Source organism: Mastigoproctus giganteus, chromosome 7 (assembly GCF_048544385.1).
Source record: "Mastigoproctus giganteus isolate SK-2022 chromosome 7, ASM4854438v1, whole genome shotgun sequence".
Lineage (NCBI taxonomy): Eukaryota > Metazoa > Arthropoda > Arachnida > Uropygi > Thelyphonidae > Mastigoproctus > Mastigoproctus giganteus.
Window position 1 is genome coordinate 129,217,955 of NC_143581.1, and position 21,889 is coordinate 129,239,843.

The 21,889-nt window shown below is 38.4% G+C and overlaps 1 protein-coding gene across 1 annotated transcript in view; it reads right to left on the reverse strand.

The window, feature by feature from the left end:
• LOC150083193 (queuosine-tRNA galactosyltransferase-like) overlaps window positions 1–21,889 on the reverse strand; it is a 374,131-nt gene that overhangs the window by 328,311 nt on the left and 23,931 nt on the right. The window contains exon 2 of the mRNA XM_090377897.1: window positions 18,456–18,533. Coding sequence (XP_090234023.1) covers window positions 18,456–18,479 — 24 coding nt within the window. The 5' untranslated portion in view covers window positions 18,480–18,533. The remainder of the gene's footprint in view (window positions 1–18,455; window positions 18,534–21,889) is intronic.

A 21,889-nucleotide genomic window follows, 5' to 3' on the forward strand; every position in this document is an offset into this window, starting at 1 on the left:
AATTAACATTAGCAAGGGCACATGATGCAAGAAAGCAAGCTTATATAACATCTGCCAGAAAAAACACACACACACACACACACACACACACCCTTCTCATTTCACCCATCTACTTGCTCCAAATGTTTGTCTAGTTTTGCCTTGAATCCATTTAGGCTATCAACTTCTACAACGACAGATGGAAGTTTGTTCCAGCAATCTGTATTGCAAAAAAAAAAAAAAAACAAAGCTGTATTGCAAAACTTTCCTAGTACCCTTTGTATTAAATTAAAAATAAAGATAAATACTTCACTTTTTTTATCTGTGGAAATATTCCATTTATAGTTATATTTGACTTTTTCTTGTTTTTTTATGGACAGATTTTGGAGCCTTTTGAGTCAGACAATCTTGGAAGGGGGAGGATGACATTCAGACATATTGAAAAGGGTGCATGGGGCAAAAAAGGATGAGAACCATTGTTCTAGAGTTCTAGTGTTCCACTGTTCTTTTCATAAGTAAAGAACTCTTTACTGTTTTGCTTTGCATCCTTTGCTAAAGATTTCTCGTAATCTGCCTTTGCCTGCCTAACCTCCTTTGTGACTTGGTTACAGACCAGCTTATATCTATCATACGCTTCCGTGTGACCTGCTAATTTATATGTATGCCAAGCATTTTTCTTCTCTGCCACATGTCTCATTATTTCATCTGACATCCATTTGGACCTAAACTTTGAACAATATTTCTTAGTTGGTATGTAAAGCCTAGTACCTTCCAAGATTAATTCTTTGAATGCCTCCCATTTTGAATTTGCTGTTGGTAACATCATCAGTTCGACCCACCGTATAGAATTTAAATACTGTCTCAGACCACCGTAGTCAACTTTATGAAAGAAAAAACCCTTCCCTTTACCCCTGATGGTAGTTACCTCTTTGTGTAAATCCCACTTGAGCACACTGTGATCACTGCCACCTAGTGGTTCCTTTATCTGCAGATTCTTAATGCATGAAGAATCACTTTTGATTAATTAGATCAAGAGTATTACTCCCTCTAGTTGCCTCCCGAACATTCTGATATAGAAAACAATCATCCAATAAAACCACAAAAGCCTTGCTAGTGTGTGAGTGACCAGCCCCCAAATTCCAGTCAATATCTGGGAAATTAAAATCCCCCATTATAAGACTCTCTGATTTACTGGCCCACTCTATTTCCCTGTACAGTTTCTTATTATACTCATCAGAGTCATTAGGCCTATAGCACACTCCTGCTCTCGATTTTGATCTCCCAATGCTTATGTCATACCAAACTGACTCGACACTGCACTGTCCAGCGATGTCAACTGGCTTCACTTCCTTGGATTTTATGTGTTTCTTAACTAATAGTATAACCCCTCCTTCCTTCCTATCCTGCCTATCCTTTCTGTAGACGTACTCCCCAAATTCCAGTTCTACATTCCTTATATCTGTGTGATACCACGTCTCTGATATCCCAACAATATCTGCCTTTGACGTTCTGAGAAATACCTCAAATTCATCAAATTTATTTAGTAAACTCCTAGCATTGGTGTACATGCAAGTATACATGCACCTGTTTCTATTCTTAGCTACCCTAACACAACCCATGTGTTTACTTGTACCTCAATGACTCCCAGCAATCTCTGAAATATCCTGCATCTTGTTTTTCAGGCTTCTGTTCATTCCAATAGAAGCAGTGCAAGAATCTCTTTCACCTCTGCCAGTGGCTACTGTTAATCTATTAGTCTTTGTCTCTCCCCAAGCTAGCAGTTTTTCGACCCACCTAACACTGCCTCAATAGCATCAGCAAATATTCTTGCACCCTTTCTATTTAAGTGTATCCCATCCCTGTAGAAGCAGTCTCTCCTGTTAACAAGTACAGTCCAGGCTGAAAAAAATTCTATCCCTTGAACCTTGCACAATCTTTCCAGGGCCGAACTGATCGATAAGGCTCTCATCATATACTCCCTCCTATCGTGTCTGGTCAGAATTGCAGACACTTTCAAATTCAACCGTAATTCACGACTTTTTTTCAACAGTGACCTTTCAACATTGGGACCATTAGAGGCCCAGTGGCTAAATGACCAGAGTAACAATGGTACAAGCCACTACACATATACAAAATCCATACACCTTTAAACCTCTGGCATTGACAGTGTTCTGTTTCACACCCACAATGTATACTATATTGAGATTGGGGAAACCCTGGTGCCATTTGACATTAAACACACTCTAGCTCTCTGACATACTGCTGTAGAAAACAGTCATCCTATAAATCGTCTTGGTAGCGTGTGAGTGACCAACTCAAAAGGTTTCAATCAATTTGTGGAAAGTTAAATTTCATTTAAAGTTAAAATACCTCATAAGAAGGCACATTATAGCCATAGTAGCTTATGCGCCATTAAACTCCCATAACAACAACAACCCTCATAAGACATTCTGATTTACTCAATTTCTCTATATAGTTGTTTGTTATACTCATCACAGTCATCAGGGCTATAACACACTCCTACTCTCATTTTCATTACCCCAGTCACACCAAAGTGACTCAACATTGAACTGCCCTTGTCAACTAGATTCACTGACTTACATTTGATGTGTTTCTTAAATAGGAATATAACTTCTCTTCCACCCTCCTGTCATGTCTGTCCCTTCTGTACACACTGTACTCCCCTGTATTTAAATTCAAAATTCTTTATCACTTTTTTCTGAGTGACAATATATATATCTGATATTACCCCAGCATCTGCATTTGATGACTGGACAAGTACTACAAATTTATCAAATTTATTTACTATTCTCCTATCATTGGCATATGTCAACTGCTATAAATGCCTAGTTCAAATTGGTATATATGAAATTATACATGCACATGTTTTTACTCTTAGGAGCAGTGCTGTAGTCGTAAAATTAGTAGAAGGTATACTCTATGAATTTTACGAAAAGCAGAGAGTATACTATGTATATCAGGCTTATTAACTAATTCCAAACAAAAGGTATACAGTGTATACACACATGTACATACCTGTGTGTGTGTGTGTGTGTGTGTGTGTGTGTGTGTGTGTGTGTGTGTGTGTGTGTGTGTGTGTGTGTGTGTGTGTGTGTGGGTGTGGGTGTGTGTGTGGTGTGTGTGGTGTGTGTGTGGTGTGTGTGTGTGTGTGGTGTGTGTGTGTGTGGTGTGTGTGTGTGGTGTGTGTGTGTGTGGTGTGTGTGTGTGTGTGTGTGGTGTGTGTGTGTGTGTGTGTGGTGTGTGTGTGTGTGGTGTGTGTGTGTGTGGTGTGTGTGTGTGTGGTGTGTGTGTGGTGTGTGTGTGTGTACAGCATATTTATTTATATATATATACAGCATATAATATTAAACCAGAAGGTATATGCTATTCATCTAAAAAAATCCAGGGCATATACCCTCAACTAAAGCCCTGCTTAGGAACTATAGCTGAATTTGAATATGAGGAATACAATATACACAGGAAGGATAGACAGGACAGGAGAGTTGGGGGTTATGCTCTTAGTTAAGTATATTAAATCAAAGGCAGTGCAATGTTAAGACAGTTTGATGTGATATAAACACTGGGAAAACAAAAATGAGAGTGGAGTGTGTTATAGGCCTTGTGACTCTGACGAGTATACCGAACAGCTATACAGAGAAACAGTGCGCCAGTAAATCAGAATGTCTTATAGTCAGGATTTTAACTTTCCAGATGTTGACTGGAATTTGTGGTTTGGTCACTCGCACACTAGCAAGATTTTTGTAGATTTATTGGATAACTGTTTTCTACAGCAGCATGTTAGAGAGGCAACAAGAAAAAGCATTACTCTTGATCTGGTTATCAGCAGGTAAAAAACCCACTGGGTGATAGTGATCACAGTGTACTAATGTGGAATTTAATTAAAGACATAATTCCTGTCAAGAGTAAAGGGAAAAGCTTCTGCTTTCATAAGAGTGACTATAATAGTCTCAGACAATTTTTAAATTCTGTGCAGTGGGACCAACTGATAATGTTACCAACAGCAGATTCTAAGGGAAACTTTCAGGGAAATAATCATATCAGTTATTAGGATTTTCATACCAACTAAGAAATACTGCTCATGACTTAGACCTACATGGATGTCAGATGAACTGATGAGACTTGTGGCAAAGAAAAATGTGTGGGATGAATATAAATTATTAGGTGAAAGAGAAGATGGTGTTATATAAATTAGTCTATAATCAAGTCACAAAGAAGGTTAGGCAAACTAAAGAAGACTACGGGAATCCTCTAGCAAATAATGCAAAGAACAGTAACAAAGACTTCTATGCTTATATGAACAGTTGAATGAAGAGGTTGAATGACATGAGGCCACTTAAATCAATGGTTTAAATTTTTTTTTTTGGTAGTTGTTGGTGCATCGGCTTCTGTGACCATAGTGCACCTCCCAAGGTTTTTGCAGTACTTTGATCCAAGCCAGAGGCGGGATTCGAACCATCAAGATGAACCATTGGTCCATCAAGTGGACCAATCTGATTCATCCCCTTCCTTCTAGAGTTTACATAAGTAAAGAAGTCTTTGTTGATTTTCTTTGCATCCTTTGCCAAGGATTTCTCATAATCAGCCTTCACTTGCCTAACCTTCTTTGTGACTTGATTACAGACTAGCTTATATCTGCTGTAGGATTCTGTGTCATCTGCTAGTTTATATGTATCCCACGCATTTTTCTTCTCTGCCACGAGCCTCATTAGTTTATCTGATATCCATTTAGGCCTAAATCTTGAACAGTATTTCTTAGTTGGCATGAAAAGCCTAGTAGCTTCCAAGATTAATCCTCTGAAGGCCTCCCCCATTTAGAATTCACTGTTCTTAACATCATCAGTTGATCCCACTGTATAGAATTCAAAAACTGCCTGAGACCACTGTAGTCACCTTTAAGAAAATAGAAACCCTTCCCTTTATCCTTGATGATAGTTACATCTTTAAGTAAATCCCCCATCAGTAGACTGTGATCACTGTCACCTAGTGGTTCCTTTATCTGCAAATTCTATAATGCATGCGTCATCACTGCTGATAATCAGATCAAGAGGATTATCCCCTCTGGTTGCCCCCCTCGAACATGTTGCTGTAGAAAACAATCCTCCAATAAATCCAAAAAAGTTTGGCTAGCATGCAAGTGAACCAACCCACAAGTTACAGTCAGTATCTAAAAAGTTAAAATCCCCCATTACAAGACATTCTGATTTACTGGCCCACTCTATTTCTCTGCACAACTGTTCATTGTACTCATCAGAGTAATTAGGCCTATAACACACTCCTACTCTCATTTTCCCTTTCCTAGTGTTTATGTCACACCAAACTGACTCAACATTGTACTGTCCACCCATGTCAACTGGATGCGCTTCATTAGATTTTATGTGCTTCTTAACTAACAGCATAACCCCTCCTCCCTTCCTACCATTTCTGTACACATACTTCCCAAATTCCAATTCTGCACTGCTTATATCTGTGTGACACCATTTCTCTGATATCCCAGCAATATCTGCTTTTGATGCCTTGATCAGCACTTAAAATTCATCAAATTTATTTACTATACTTCTAGCATTGGTGTACATGCAAGTATACATGCACCTGTTCTTACTCTTAGTTACCCCAACACAGCCCATTTATTTACTTGTTTCATGATGAATCCCAGCAACTTGCTCTATAGGCTGCTGCTAATTATAATAGAAGCAGTGCAAGAATCGCTTTTGCCTCTGCCTGCGGCTACTGTTAATCTTTTAGTCTATGAATCCCCCCCCAAGCTAGCAGTTTTCCGACCCACCTAACACTGCCTCGATAGTATCAGCAAATATTCTTGCACCCTTTCTATTTAAGCGTATCCCATCCCTGTTGAAGCAGTCTCTCCTGTTAGCAAGCACAGACCACGCTGAAAAAAAATTCTACCCCATGAGCCTTGTGCAATCTGTCCAGGCCGAATTGATTGACAAAGCTCTCATCGTATACTCTCACCTATCACGTCTGGGCAGAATTGCGGATACTTTCAAACTCAACCCTAGCTCGTGACTTTTTTTTTCCACATATGTTCACGTATGTCCATACTTGAACATACATGTGTTCAAGTATGGAGACTTCATCTGACAAAGGACATTGAGCTTCTTAAAAGGATTCAAAGATGGGCAACTTGAATGATGAGATCAGCAGAAGGATAGCCAAATGAGGAAAGACTGATTATGTGGGCTACAGAGCTTGGCAACCAGGCATCTCAGAGGTGACCTGATTAAAGTTTATAAGACTCTGAGAAATTAGTAAAACGAATGAAGGGGGAATTCTCACTGTTAGAAAGAATTCCAGAACTAGGGGTCATAAATTCAAATCACAGAGGTTGAGGTTTAGATTGGATTGCAGGAAGTTCTCTTTTAGCCAGCGAGTTGTTAATTGCTAGAACAAGTTGCCCTCACAGGCAGTTTGAGGCTGACAATTTAAATAGATTCAAAGGTCAACTGAAGAGTTACCTGTGTCAGAAGGGAAGTAAATAATTTGTAATTTCTTATCTACACCTCTTTTTTTTTTTTTTCTTTTTTAACAAGTGCAGCAAAAACCTATAGTTTCCTTACACTAAGTGGCAAATACTATTACTATACACATTACCTATCACATATCCCCCAGAGAGTAAATCGAAAGTCAGGAAATATTAGGGCCACAAAATTGGTCCTCTTCTTCCAGTCCACTTCCCAGGAAACACCATGCAAAAGGTATGCACAAAATTTATTTTTGGTAATGAGGTAGAATTCCATTGTACTGGAAAATCAAGTCATCATCATTGTCATTCTGCAGATGGTGTATAAGGAAATTGTGTAATATGCGCAGATAAACAATGCCTGTAAATTCGCTTTGGCTAAGGTAAAGAAAGCCATCACAAGAATCACTGGAAATGTCGGCTAACTTACCCGGAAAATTTGTTTCCCGATACCGCACTCTAGCACGGCTCACTCGGTAAACAGACAGTAGGTGTTATCAGTCTGGAGCAGAAGTCAAAAACGATATATTGATTGACAAGCAGGCATTACAAGGCTCAAGGGACAGAATTTTTTTCAGCCTGGTCTGTACTTGTTAACAGGAGAGACTGCTTTTACAGGGATGGGATACACTTAAATAGAAAGGTTGCAAGAATAATTGCTGATGCTATCGAGGCAGCGTTAGGTGGGTCAGAAAACTGCTAGTGTGGGGGGATACAAGGACTAATAGATTAACAGTAGCCACTGGCAGAGGTGAAAGTGATTCTTGCACTGCTTCTACTGGAATGAGCAGCAGCCTGGAAAACAAGATGCATGGTATTTCAGAGACTGCTGGGAGTCAGTGCAGTACAAGTAAACACATAGGTTGTGTTAGGGTAGCTAAGAACAGGAACAGGTGCATGTATACTTGCATATATACCAATTCTAGGAGTTTGGTGAATAAATTTGATGAATTGAGGTATTCCTCAAAACATCAAAGGCAGATATTGTTGAGATATCACAGACGTGGTGTCACACAGATATAAGGAATGCAGAACTGGAATTTGAGGAGTACAATGTGTACAGAAAGGATAGGATAGGAAGGGAGGAGGGGTTATGCTATTAGTTAAGAAACACATAAAATCCAAGGAAGTGAAGCCAGTCGACATCGCTAGACAGTGCAGTGTCGAGTCAGTTTGGTGTGACATAAGCACTGGGAGATCAAAATTGAGAGTAGGAGTGTGTTATAGGCCTAATGACTCTGATAAGTATAACAAGAAACTGTACAGGAATGGGCAAGTAAATCAGTGAGTCTTATAATGGGGGATTTTAAATTCCCAGATACTGACTGGAACTTTTGGGTTGGTCACTCACACACTAGCAAGGCTTTTGTGGATTTATTGAATGATAGTTTTCTACATCAGCATGTTCGGGAGGAAACTAGAGGGAGTAATACTCTTGATCTGATTATCAGTAGTGATTCTTCATGCATTAAGAATCTGCAGATATAGGAACCAATAGGTGGCAGTGATCACAGTGTGCTGAAGTCGGATTTACTCAAAGTGATAACTACCATCGGGTAAAGGGAAGGGTTTTTGCTTTCGCAACGGCAACTGCGGTGGTCTGAGACAGTATTTAAATTCTATACTGTGGAACCAACTTACGATGTTACCAACAGCAAATTCAAAACAGTAAGCATTCAAAGAATTTATCTTGGAAGCTACTAGGCTTTACATACCAACTAAGAAATATTGTTTAAGCCTAAATGGATGTCAGATGAACTAATGAGACATATGGCAGAGAAGAAAAATGCATGGGATACATATAAATTAATGGGTGACATGGAAGCCTATGATAGACATAAGCTGGTCTGTAACCAAGTCACAAAGGAGATTAGGCAGGCAAAGGCAGATGAGTTTTATACCTGTGTAAACTCTAGAAGGAAAGGGATGAATCAGATTGGTCCAACGGATATTGATGGTTCAACTGTTGATGATCCTGCTCAGGTGGCTGACTAACTAAATGAGAATTTTGCATCTACATTCACACAAAGCCTGAGGAGTTATTCAGGGAGGGCAATGCCAGAGGTGAATTAAACTCTGGTAGTGAGCTAGACGATTTTGTAATAACTGAGACGAAAGTGGAGGAGAAATTGTTGAAGATAAAAATAAAAAGGCACCTGGGGGGGGGGAGGATCTATCCAGTTATATTAAGAGGCAACAAAGGAAGTAAGCAAACCCTTAGCCATAAATATGAGAGTTCTTTGGAATCAGGGGAGGTACCCTTGAACTGGAGATATGCAAATGTGACCCCAATTCACAAAGAAGGATCAAAGAGCGACACAAGTAATTGTAGACCTGTTAGTTTAACCTATACTGTGGAACCAACTTATGATGTTCCAGGGAAATTAATGGAGGCACTGGTTAAAGAAGCACTGCAGGATTATCTAGACAAGACTTCAGTTATAGCTTGGACACAGCATGGTTTTGTTAACGGAAAGTCTTGCCTGACCAATTTGATTGCTCTTTAAAAATTACAGCTGTGAATTACAGGCTCCGAAAATGCGATAAGTGTTTAACTTTATATTTACCTAATTGTTATTTTATACTTTATACGTAGTCTTAAAATTATAGTTACGCTGGTTATTTTTAATTTAGATAAAGAGTTTTTGTAGATTACTACTTAATATATGTAAAACCGTTATTTCATTCGAATCTTGCAGCCATCATTTTTGTATAGAGTGGTAGGGAATTCAAATTTTTAATTGTGTTAATTAAGTAGCTCTAACGTATAATTATATAGCGTAATACGCATCACTGTTTCTATTAGATAGCGTAGTAGTGACATTTAATTATTTAAATTTATTGATCTTATTAATTTATAATATCATGCCCCAGACTAGAGCAGCAAAGCAAGGGGCACAAAGTGGTAGGAGTGCTGTGACTTGGGGGAAAAATGAGGGGGGGGCAATTCTCTAACGCATCACAGCCTATAAAAATGTGCAACTTGTGAAATGCTTGCCGAACTCTCTGGAACAGAACATAATATTGCCTGGGGGATGTCTTTGTGTGTGTGCGCGCGACGTAAGGAAATAAGGCGAAAACTCAGTGTTTTTATGGGCCTACATGAGAGCTTGAAGGACAGGGTGGATGCCCTCGAAGGATCTAAATCGAGGGGCCCATCAAGCTCTCAGCTGCCTACATCAACACCAGAGCTTGCACTTGGTCATTGCGCGAAACAGCGGCAACCCCAAGACAGAATGCGCTGGTCCCACAGGAACTAGTAGTTGTTGGTGACTCTATTGTCAGGGAAACGGGGAACATGCTTTGTAAAAAGAATAGGTGGAACAGGACCAGGATGTCTGCCAGGTGCAAAGGTTGATGATGTTGTAGAGCGGATATCATCTTTTAAACACAAAAGGTGATATAGTTGTACACGTTGGCACTAATGATATTGAGAATAGGAGACAGGCAGAATTACTTAACAAGTACAGGTCACTGTTGAACAAAAGGCGTTAATTAGGGTTGAATTTGAAAGTGTCTGCAATTCGGCCCAGACACGATAGGAGGGAGTGTATGATGAGAGCCTTGTCGATCAATTCGGTCCTGGAAAGATTGTGCAAGGCTCAAGGGGTAGAATTTTTTTCAGCCTGGTCTGTACTTGTTAACAGGAGAGACTGCTTCTACAGGGATGGGATACACTTAAATAGAAAGGGTGCAAGAATATTTGCTGATGCTATTGAGGCAGTGTTAGGTGGGTCGGAAAACTACTAGCTTGGGAGGGGATACAAGGAATAATAGTTTACCAGTAGCCGCAGGCAGAGGTGAAGGTGATTCTTGCACAACTTCTATCAGAATAAGTAGCGACCTGGAGCGAGAGTTGTTGGGGGTTTCAGGGACGGATGGCAGTCATCGTGAAATAGGTGGGTATATGGGATGTGTTAGGCTAACTAGGAATAGGAATAGGTGCATGTATGCTTGCATGTATACCAATGCTAGAAGTATAGTAAATAAATTTGATGAATTTGAAGTGTTGGTCAAGACATCAAAGGCAGATACTGTTGGGATAGCAGAGACGTTGTGTCACCCAGATATAAGGAATGCAGAACTGGAATTTGGGGAGTACAATGTGTACAGAAAGGATAGACAGGATAGGAAGGGAGGAGGTGTTATGCTGTTAATTAGGAAAAACATAAAATCAAAAAAAGTTCACCCAGTTGACATAGATGAACAGTGCACTGTGGAGTCAGTTTGGTGTGACATAAGCACTGCGAAAGCAAAAATAAGAGTAGGAGTGTGTTATAGGCCTAATGACTCGAATGAGTAAAATGAACAATTGTACAGAGAAATAGAGTGGGCTAGTAAATCAGAATGTCTTAAAATGGGGGATTTTAACTTCACAGATATTAACTGAAACTTGTGGGTTGTCACTCAAACACTAGTTAGATTTTGTGGATTTAATGGATAATTGTTTTCTGCAGCAGCATGTTTGAGAGGCAACCAGAGAGAGTAATACTCTTGATCTGGTAATAAGCAGTGATCATTCGTGTATTAAGAATTTCCAGATAAAGGAACCACTAGGTTGCAGTGATCACATTGTACTGATGTGGGATTTATTTATAGATTTAATTACCATCAGGGGTAAAGGAAAGGGATTTTGCTTCCGTAAAGGTGAGTACAGTGGTCTCAGACAGTTTTTAAATTCTGTACAGTGGGATCAACTGACGATGTTACCAACAGTAAATTCTAAGTGGGAAGCATTCAAAGAATTAATCGTGGATGCTACTAAAAGTTTCATACCTATTAAGAAATATTGTTCAAGGTTTAGGCCTAAATGGTTATCAAATGAACTAATGAGACTCGTAACAGATAAGAAAAATGCATGGGATGCATATAAATTATCAATTAACTCAGCAGCCTATGGCAGATATAAGCTAGTCTGTAATCAGGTCACAAAGGAGGTTAGACAGGCGAAGGCAGATTATGAGAAATCCTTGGAAAAAGATGTTATGAAAAACAGCAAGGATTTCTTTACTTATATAAACTCTAAAAGGAAGGGGATGAATCTGATTGGTCCACTTGACATAGATGGTTCAACTGTTGATGGTCCTGCTCAGATAGCAAACAAGCTGAATGAGTATTTTGCATCTACATTCACACATGAGGAATTATTAAAGTTAGAAAATTGCAGGTTATCAAATTGTAACAGAGTAATTAATGATTTTGTAATAACTAAGAGCAAAGTGGAGGAGAACCTGTTGAAGTTAAACATAAGAAAAGCACCTGGGGTGGATGGTATCTATCCAGTTATATTAAAGGAGGCAGCAAAGCAACTAAGCAAACCATTAGCCATAATTATGAGAGCATCCTTGGACTCAGGGGAGGTTCCCACGGACTGGAGATGTGCAAATGTATCCCCAATTCACAAAGGGGGATCGAAGGGTGACACGAGTAATTACAGACCAGTTAGTTTAATTTCTGTTCCGGGTAAAATAATGGAGTCACTGGTTAAAGATGTTTGTTTGTTTGTTTGTTGTTGGGTTTTATTGGCGCAGTAGCGACTAAGGCTATAATGCGCCAAAACCTGGTCGTTAAAAAATAAAATTTTTTTAGTGGCCTAACGAATTAGGTCACTAAGTCAAAGTATAAAAACAAGTATAAATGGTAAAAGGCAAATATCAGTAAACAAGAAACATTAAAAGAGTTGATTTTTTAAATACGGGTAAAATGGTTTACTGATTTCAAAAACTAAAAATAGCAGACACATGGTCATTGTCAGATAAAATCTGACTGAGTGTATACGGCTCAGTCAGATGATTAAAAGCGGTAAAATGGATATTGCTAAAATCTGGACATTCAACTAAAATGCGTCTTATTGTTAAAATTGTGACACAGGACTCACACATAGGAGGGTCATCAGTCCTCAGCAGAAACGAATGAGTTAAATGACTGTGTCCTATGCGGGTCCGGGCAAGAACAACTTCCTCCTTATGATTCCTGCGCAGACTAGACTGCCACGGTTCAATTACAGGCTTTATATGATATAATTTATTCACAGTCTGTCTATTCCACGAATCCTGCCATTGGGAATGTATCTTCTCGTGTATTATTTGCCTGTAGTCTGTATAGGGGACTGACAGGCAGCGGTTATTTTTGGGAATTGCTGATTTGGCTGCGGCGTCGGACAAATCATTTCACCACTGGTTAAAGATGCATTAAAGGATCATCTAAACAAGACTGCAGCAATAATTCAGACACAGCATGGATTTGTTAAGGGAAAGTCTTGTCTGACAAATTTGATTGGTTATTATGATGTGGTAAAAAAGAACTGGATGCAAAAAATAATTTTGATATCATATACTTGGATTTCAGAAAAGCTTTTGACACTGTTGCGCATGGAAGACTATTGTACAAATTGGAACAGAATGGTATTAAGGGTAAGTTGCGAAAATGGATAAAAGGATGGTTAAGTGGGAGAAGACAGAAGGTGGTAATCAATGGGTGCTGCTCTTCGTGGACTAATGTTATTAGTGGAGTCCCACAGAGTTCGGTGTTGGGTCCACTATTGTTTTGTATATTTATCAATGATATTGATGAAGGTATATCAGGCTTAGTGTCGCAGTTTGCAGATGATACAAAGGTTGACAGGGTTGTTAATGACAGTAATGGCAGTGTGCTACTGCAACAGGATCCAGATAATTTGGGCAGATGGGCTAAGAAGTGGCAACTGAAGTTTAACCTTGACAAATGCAAAGTACTGCATATGGGTAGAAGTAACCCGAGAGAAAAGTACCAACTGTGTGGAACTACACTTAAGGTGGTAAAAATGAAAAAGACCTGGGAGTAATTGTGCAGTCATAAATGAAGTTTTCTGAGCAATGCAGACAGGCTGCCAGGGCAGGTCACAGGGTTTTGTCAATGATATATAGGAATTTTGCTAGCAGGGAAAAGAAGGTGATTGTTTCTCTGTATAAGGCAATGGTCAGGCCACGCCTTGAGTACTGCGTACAGGTCTGGAGGCTTCATTTTAGGAAGGATGTCGATTTGCTTGAGCATGTGAAGAGAAAGGCAACAAGATTGGATTGGTGAGGGGAATGAAGGGATCCTCTTACCAAGAGAGGCTTAAGTTCTGCAAACTGCAGTGGCTGGAGACTAGGCACCTGCGCAGTGATCTGATTGAGGTGTATAAGGCCTTGAATGGGTTGAGCACGCTGAATTCTGATGGGATCCTTCCACTTGTAACTTGTTCAGATTACAAACCTAAGGGGGCATAAATTCAAATTAAGAAAAGACAGATGTAGAATAGATTTGCAGAAATTTGCCTTTAGCCAGCGGGTGGTTAATTGCTGGAACAAACTTCCATCTTCATTGTGGAAGCTGATAGGTTCAATAAATTTAAGGAGGAAGTGGACAGGCATTTGGAGGGAATGGTGTGATTTTTTTTTTTTTTTTTTTTTGGCTGATGCTGCATAAGCCAATACACTTGCTTTCTTGCATCACATGCCACTACTACTATTACTATGATGTGGTCACAAAGGAACTGGATGCAGGGAATAACTTTGATATCGTATATTTGGATCTTAGAAAGGCTTTTGATACTGTTGCACACGAAAGACTGCTGAACAAATTGGGGCAGTGTGGCATTGGAGGCAAACTGCTGCAATGGATAAAGGGATGGTTGAGTGGGAGAAGACAGAGTGGTAATCAATGGACACTGCTCATCGTGGACTAATGTTATGAGTGGAATCCCTCAGGGTTCAGTGTTGAGTCCATTGTTGTTGTCTGTATTTATAAATGATATTGATGATGTATATCAAGCTTAATGTCCAAGTTTGCAGACGATACGAAGGTTGGCAGGGTTGTTATGGAAACTAATGGCAGTATGCTGCTGCTGCAACAGGATCTAGAAAAGTTGAGCAGATGGGCTGAGAGGTGGCAAATGAAGTTTAACACTGACAAATGTAAAGTACTACATATGGGAAACAGCAACTCCAGACCAACGTATCAACTCTGTGGTACTACACTGACAGTGGTAGAAAATGAAAAGGACCTGGGGGTAATTATGCAGGCAGATATGAAGTTCTCTGAGCAATGCAGATGGGCTGCAAGAGTAGCTCATGGTGTCTTGTCAATGATATACAGGAATTTTTCTAGCAGGGATAAGGAGGTGATTATTCCCCTGTATAAGGCAATGGTCAGGCCACACCTTGAGTACTGTATACAAGTCTGGAGGTCTCATTTCAAGAAGGATGTAGAACTGCTGGAACGAGTACAGAGAAGGGCAACAAGATTAGTGAATGGACCAAAGGGGTGCTCTTACGAAGAAAGGCTTAAGTTTTGCAAATTACAGTGTCTGGAGACTATGCACCGGCGAGGTGATCTGATAGAGGTGTATATCAGATACACCTCTATCTTGAGGTTTGAGCATGCTCAATGCCGATGGGATTCTTCCTCTTACTCAGAATAATCACCTGAGAGGGCATAAGATCAGATTGAGGAAAGACAGATGTAGGATAGATGTGTGGAAATTTACTTTTAGCCAGCTGGTAGCTGGTTGGTGGAACAGACTTCTATCCTTTGTTGTGGAAGTTGATAGCCTAAATAATTTTAGGGCTGAGTTGGACAGGTATTTGGAACGAACAGAGGGGTGAAATGGGAGGGTTTTTTTTTTTTTTTGGCTGATGCTGCATAAGCTTCCTTTTTCTTGGATCATATGCTAATGCTAAATGCTAATGATTGGCAGGGGACATAACAGACAAGCTGCTGTGTAGTCATTGGTTGGCATTATGATATGTATTTATGAGTAAAGAACGGCACATAATTAGTTTTGTAATGAATGGTAAACAGGTAATAGTAGCAATGAATCTTTTAAAGATGGAAATTTGTAAGGAAAATAAAATGTTCCTTGATTTTTTGATGAAAACTAAATTAATAAAACCGAAATTGTGCTATTTTAAGTGCAACGATTATTTTAAATTAATTGAATCATGAACAGTCATGCGGAAAGTTCTGGTATTGTAAAAAATGTTCTGTACGAGTTTAATTAAATATAGTTTTATGGAAAATACAAAACTTCCATTAAAAAATGATGTATATTATATACTTTTGGTCAATGTTCATGTTAGTAACTACGACAGCATTCAATCTGGATATTTCAAAAGTAACAGCAATTAAGTTTTATACGAAACTAAGAGATAGTTGCAAATTGCAGTAGTTAAATAAATCCATTAAGTTGGGTGTATCAGGGGAAACTGTAGAAGCAGACGAAACTGTATTGGTAAAACCAAAAACATCACAGAGGACTAAATTTAACTGCTAAGAAGAAATGGGTGTTTGGAGTATTTGAAGGTAAATCAAAATTTGTCTTCATGAAATTCATAAAAAATCGGAAAGCAAAAACTGTTTTACGCATTATTAGAAAAGTAGTGAAGAAATATACTACCATCAAAACAGATGAATGGCGTGGATATAGGCATATTACGGCCTTAGAAAAAGAGAATTACAAACATTTAATGGTGAAACACAAGAAACATTTTGTAGATCCACAGACGAACACATACGAATAACACTGAAGCCTAGTGGAAGAGACTAAAAAGTGTGACTAAAAGAATAAATGGCAACTGTAAAGATATGTTGACAGGTCACATGAATGAATATATGTGGAATAAAATTTATGGGAAAAATCATGAAGATACTTTTCAAAATATTATTACTCAAATTGCGAATAGCTATTGAAGTCCATCTATGATTTGTATTTATGAATTTTTTTTTTTTCTGATAAAGTTCCGTTCCGTTCATTTTTATGTTCATCATGTTTTTTTTTTCTCATTATTAAAAGCAAATTTTTTGAGTTCATGACTGTTTTTACTATATTATTGATTTAGGTTTGGTTACAAAAAAAAAAGGAAAAGGTTTCTTTATTTTTTGTTTTATTTCATAACCTGACCTTAAATGGTAGGTTAGGAAATAATAGAAAAGGTTTCCTTATATTTCGTGACCTAACCTTAAAGGCTAGGTTAGGAAAAAATAGGAAAAGAAAGAAAGATTCTTTATATATATTGTGAATAGCTATTGAGGTGTTGATTGACATTATATATGTGTATCCGTGCCAGTGTATTTAAAAATAAAAATACAGTAATAAAAAATTTATATTTTGTTAATAAACAATTTATGCGCTAGTCCACCCATGATTCTAAAGAAAATAGGTCGGGTTACTCCACTTTGGGAGGGCTTCAAGCTCCCATGGGATTCAAGTGGAGGTAACCTGTCCTTTTTTCACCATTATGGAAAGCATTCATTAGGGCAAGTTACCATTAAGGCAAGTGACAATTAGTGCTTCTGAGATTAGGGCAAGTGATACTAAACCAATGTTGTTGTCTGTTGTGTTCACACACCAATCAGCACATCATTTGCCATTCCTACCTGTCAATCAATATATCATTCTCAACTTCTGCTCCACACCGATAACACCTACTGTCTATTTACCGAGCGAGCAGTGCTAGAGTGCAGTGTCGGGAAACTAATTTTCTGTGTAAGTTAGCCAACGTTTCCCATGGTTCTCGTGTTGGTGTTCTTTACTGTCACCTGAACGGCCTCCGTAGCCGAGTGGGTAGGAGCGGGAGTGCAGTAGCACACGCTCTTTGAGTAGACTGGGGTTCAAGCCCCTGACTGCTGAATACGGTCGATCTGCCAATCCACAGTGGACCAGCGTGGCAGATTATGGTCCATTTTCCCTCAACATGAATTGTTGAGGAGGCTTCCATCCTGCAGTGGGTTGATAATGGTTGCACTTTACTTTTTACTTTTTTACTGTCATCTGCTTAGCTTCTTTTGCATGATGAATTGTATGCCCATATGCATACAATTCATCATGCAAAAGGCATCTGTTTTCAGACCATTGCACTGGTATTCCAAAACTTCCCAAGGCTTTTCTGTGCCCCCATATGGAGTATATTTTGCTTGTTTACTTTCCTACTTGTGTGAAAAGTGCATGTGTCACTAAAGATGATTAGTTCCACAAAACTATCACTGTCTACCGCGAGTTAAAAAAAAAAAAAAAAAAAAATTCCATCATCTTAATTTTGTTGTTAAACGAAAACTTTTGTACAACCTGTAACTAGTATGGTTTCATCCTCAGATAGTGACATAACACATTATGCAATGGTGACTTTGGCACATTAAGCTCATGGCTGGTACACTGTATGAATTTCCCTGGGCTTTGAGTAAACTTTCTTGAACAAGATCCATTACACCCTCATTAACTCTAGTTTGGCTACCACCCCAGCCAAGGTGACTGCACTAACAGAAGTTCTTTATGAATTTACAGAAAATTCATTCTTTCATTCATTCTTCTTTTTAAACCATGTTCGAAATTTATGTATAACAGTGGTGGCAGAAGACTGTAGCTTGTCAAATCAAAGTGTGCACTGCACTGTGAGACAAGGTTAGAAAATTCCTTCGCATTTTTTATATATATAAAAGAAATATATGCTACTGCAGTTTACACATTTTCCAGCGCCTCCGTAGCCAGGTGGGCAGGAGCAGCAGTGCGTAGCACACGCTTCTTGATTAGACCGGGGTTCAAGCCCATGACCACTAAATATGGAGGATGCGGAAAGGTCAGGGAATGACCACCGCATATCCCCGGAGCAATATGGCCTTAGTTGCCAATGCTCCTAAAAAAAAAAAAAAAAACAAATAACACATTTTCCAATTGGTCAATTAAAACTTGAAGATCTCCTCTATCACCTGGAGGTGATTTCAGATTTGTATTATGTACCCTATTCACACAATAATATTCTGGAGTCTTTCACAAATCCCCCAGACAGTAAAGCTAATGAAGTAAAATGGGGGGGTGGGCACAAAATTGACCCCGTGACCATGATTACCTTACTTTATCTAGAATAAATAAAAGAAGTTTTTAAACATCCCATATTACTGAATGCATCCAAGTTCATTTATAAGTATGAAAATTAATTTTGGAAAAACATTTGAAACATACCACATCGACCACCTTTGCAATCATATCCAAAATTCTGATGATTTATACTTCTGCTTTTCTTTTTTTTTTGAAGATTATCTAAAATATCAAGTAAATGTTAAAAGCAGATAGAGCAGTTACATAACTTCATTTTTTAGAAATATATTTTCAATTTAAATTTATGTTTAAATGGTTAAAAGAATAAAAAAAAATATATATATATATATAAAAGAAATATATGAATAAAAAATATATATAAAATGAATATATGAGTAAAAAAGCAACATATGAATCAGTTAAAAAGTAAAAATGGAATGCAAAAATAGTTAAAAGAACATGCTGTAAGAATGGTTTACAAAGAATTTTAAGTTGTTAAAAAACTTGGTCAACTTAATCAATTAAATGTTATAAATGTGATTAATTTGAAAAAGAAAGTGCAAAAACCACAGTTCTAATGCTGATAATTAATTAATTACATTAGTATTGGCAAATGATGCAAAGAAGCAAGGTTATATAGCATCAGCCAAAAAAAAAAAACTTGCCACATTATCTGTCCATCCCCTCTGATAATTTGCAATAATTCTAATTCTCACTTAAATTTATTTGATTTTCCTACTTCCAGAGCACCAGATGGAAAGTTGTTCCAACAATCAACTGTCATCTGGCCAAAAGCAAATTTCCACACATCTATCCTGCAACCATCCTTACTCAATTTAAATTTGTGCTCCCTTATGTTGTTAGAGCTAAAAGTAAGGAATAAATTTTTTTAAACAAATCACTGTTTTACCAGATGGATAATGCAAAATAAGTTTATTAATTAAGTACTTTGATCTAATTCCTAAACTTATTACAAAGATGATATTTCAGGATCCTTGCCATACTCCCATCATCACATCACACAGGAATTGTTAATAGCTACTCACTCGGGCTTGTCTGAATAAGACTGTTCTATTGCTAAATAAGATTGTTCTATATTCACAGAAGGCAGGGTGACTAACTGTTAACAGTTCTGTATAGTCTGATGATAGATCTGCCAAGGACCCAGAAATATCAGGGTCCTTGGCAAATCAAAGGAGGCAGCAAAAAAAAGTAAGCATATCTTTACCATAATCATAGTGGTGGACAAAAAAAATGCATCACTTGTGAATTTTGCAAATACAGTCGAATCTCCGTTAACCGGAATTCAAGCAACTGGCAAATAATCTTGGAAATAGTAGGTAGTTGAAAAATTAAAATAATACATATTAATTTCTAGATAAAATGATTCAAACTTGGTGCGCCACTTTGCACTGTGAGTACTCGCACGCACATCCCTCATCGCATGTTTGTCTCTCACTCCCGACAATTCACTGTGTAAATATACCGGTTGATTTATTGTTATTCAAATTCTGTGTTCTCTTTCAACCCCTAGTATGCCGAAACAGGTAGCAAGTAAGCATAAACATGTAGTGCTTATCCTCAAGCAGAAGATGGAAATATGCAAGAGGCTTGAGAAAGGTGAAAGTTGTGCGGTGCTCATGAAAGAATTTAATGTTGGCTCGTCAACGATCTATGACATTAAAGCTCAGTCTCAGAAAATAGAGGAATTTTATGCCAAGTCTGAGAGTGACAAGAGTATAGAGAAGCATCATACTCTTCACACACCGAAAATGGAAGTGCTTGACTAGGCCCTGTATGAGTGGTTTTTGCTGAAAAGATCCGAGGGTGGTTGCATTTCTGGACCCATGTTGCAAGAAAAAGTGAAAGAATTTCATGAGAAAATGAAAATTGAAGGTAAATGTTCATTTTCAAGTGGCTGGCTTACTCGATTCAAGGTTCATCATGGCATCCGTAAGCTGGATTTGTCAGGGGAGCAGAAATCGGCTGATTTTCAAGCTGCAGCTTCATTTCGTGAGGTGTTTAGTGAAATAGTGGAAAAAAATGACTTGACCCCAGAACAGATTTATAATGCAGATGAGACAGGACTAATGTGGAAGTGTCTACCTAATTCTACTTTGTCTGGTGGTAATGAGAAGGTAGCTCATGGGTTTAAGCAAAATAAAGAGCATGTAACTGTGCTCGTTTGTGCAAATGCATCAGGAAATCATAGGGTAAAGCTGTGCGTGGTCGGCAAATTTGCTAAACCAACATGCTTTAAAGGCGTAAGTAACCTTCCCATGCATTAACATGCACAGAGTAACAGTTGGATGGACGCAGGAATCTTTACCAAATGGTTTCATTATTCGTTTGTCCATAGTGTTAAAGAAAATTTACGAAAGAAAGGATTACCAGAGAATAGTAAAGTTTTGTTGCTCTTAGATAACTGTCGCGCACATCCTCCTGCTGAAGAGCTAGTTAATGGCAACATTTTCGTGTGTTATCTACCAGCTAACATCACAAGTCTGATCCAACCAATGGATCAGGGGGTGATGCAAAACATAAAAATGTTTTACAGCTGCGACTTCATGTGGAAAATGACTAATTTTGACGGGACAATTCTGGATTTTCAGAAGAAATATAACCTCAAAGATGCTATCTACACTATCAGTTGTGCTTGAGACGCTGTGAGAAATGAAACATTACGGAAATGTTGGAGAAAGTTGTGGCCAGCTGTGATATTTGAGAAGTCCTCCTCCGTCGAATTTGAGGAGTTTCCAGGCAATAGTGCAGCTGTCAATAGCACTGTTTATGATGAAATCTGCGAGTTAGTTGACGAAATAAATTTGCCTCGAGATGAAGTTGACGACTGGTTTGTGGATGAAGATATACCAGTAACTTATACACTGAATACAGAAGACATTATAGAAGCTGTTGTGAATCATGGAAAAAAGAAAGTGGCAGAGGTGGAAGAAAGCGATGACGATGTGTGTCAGGTGGGAAAAGTATCCTAGCAGAGAGCTACTGCAGCATTTGAAACTTTAATAGCTTTTGCAGAACAGCAACTCTTCTTCACTTCTCAGCATCTTATGCAGCTCCACATCATGCATAACTTGACTTTGTCTGAGAGACGTAAGACCTCAAAGCAAGGTGATATTCATTCATTTTTGAAGAATGCTGAAAGCAAGTTTGGCAGCACAATATTGTCTACTGATGCAGATCCAAAACCATCTACAGACCCTCCTGATCCTGTCCCACCTACATCAGCAGATCCTGACTATCCTCATGCAATGTCTATCCAGTAAACTCTCTACCTACTGCAACAGTTTTGAGTGTGTTTTTTTGTAAGTTACTGTATTCAAAAAGCAGTTTCTATAATAAAACTCAGTTTCTTTAGTAAAATTTTTGTCTATGTTTGTCTTAATTTTCTAAGTATTGAGCTTAGTATAATAGTCAAGTATTTTTTTAATATTAACTCTCAAGAAACCAGAAACTACAGTTATCCGGCACCTACCAATCCCCATGAGTGCCGGTTAACTGGGAGTCTAGGGGCTCACATCTGGTGAGTATGGGCTTGGCACACCCAGGGTCCTGAGCTG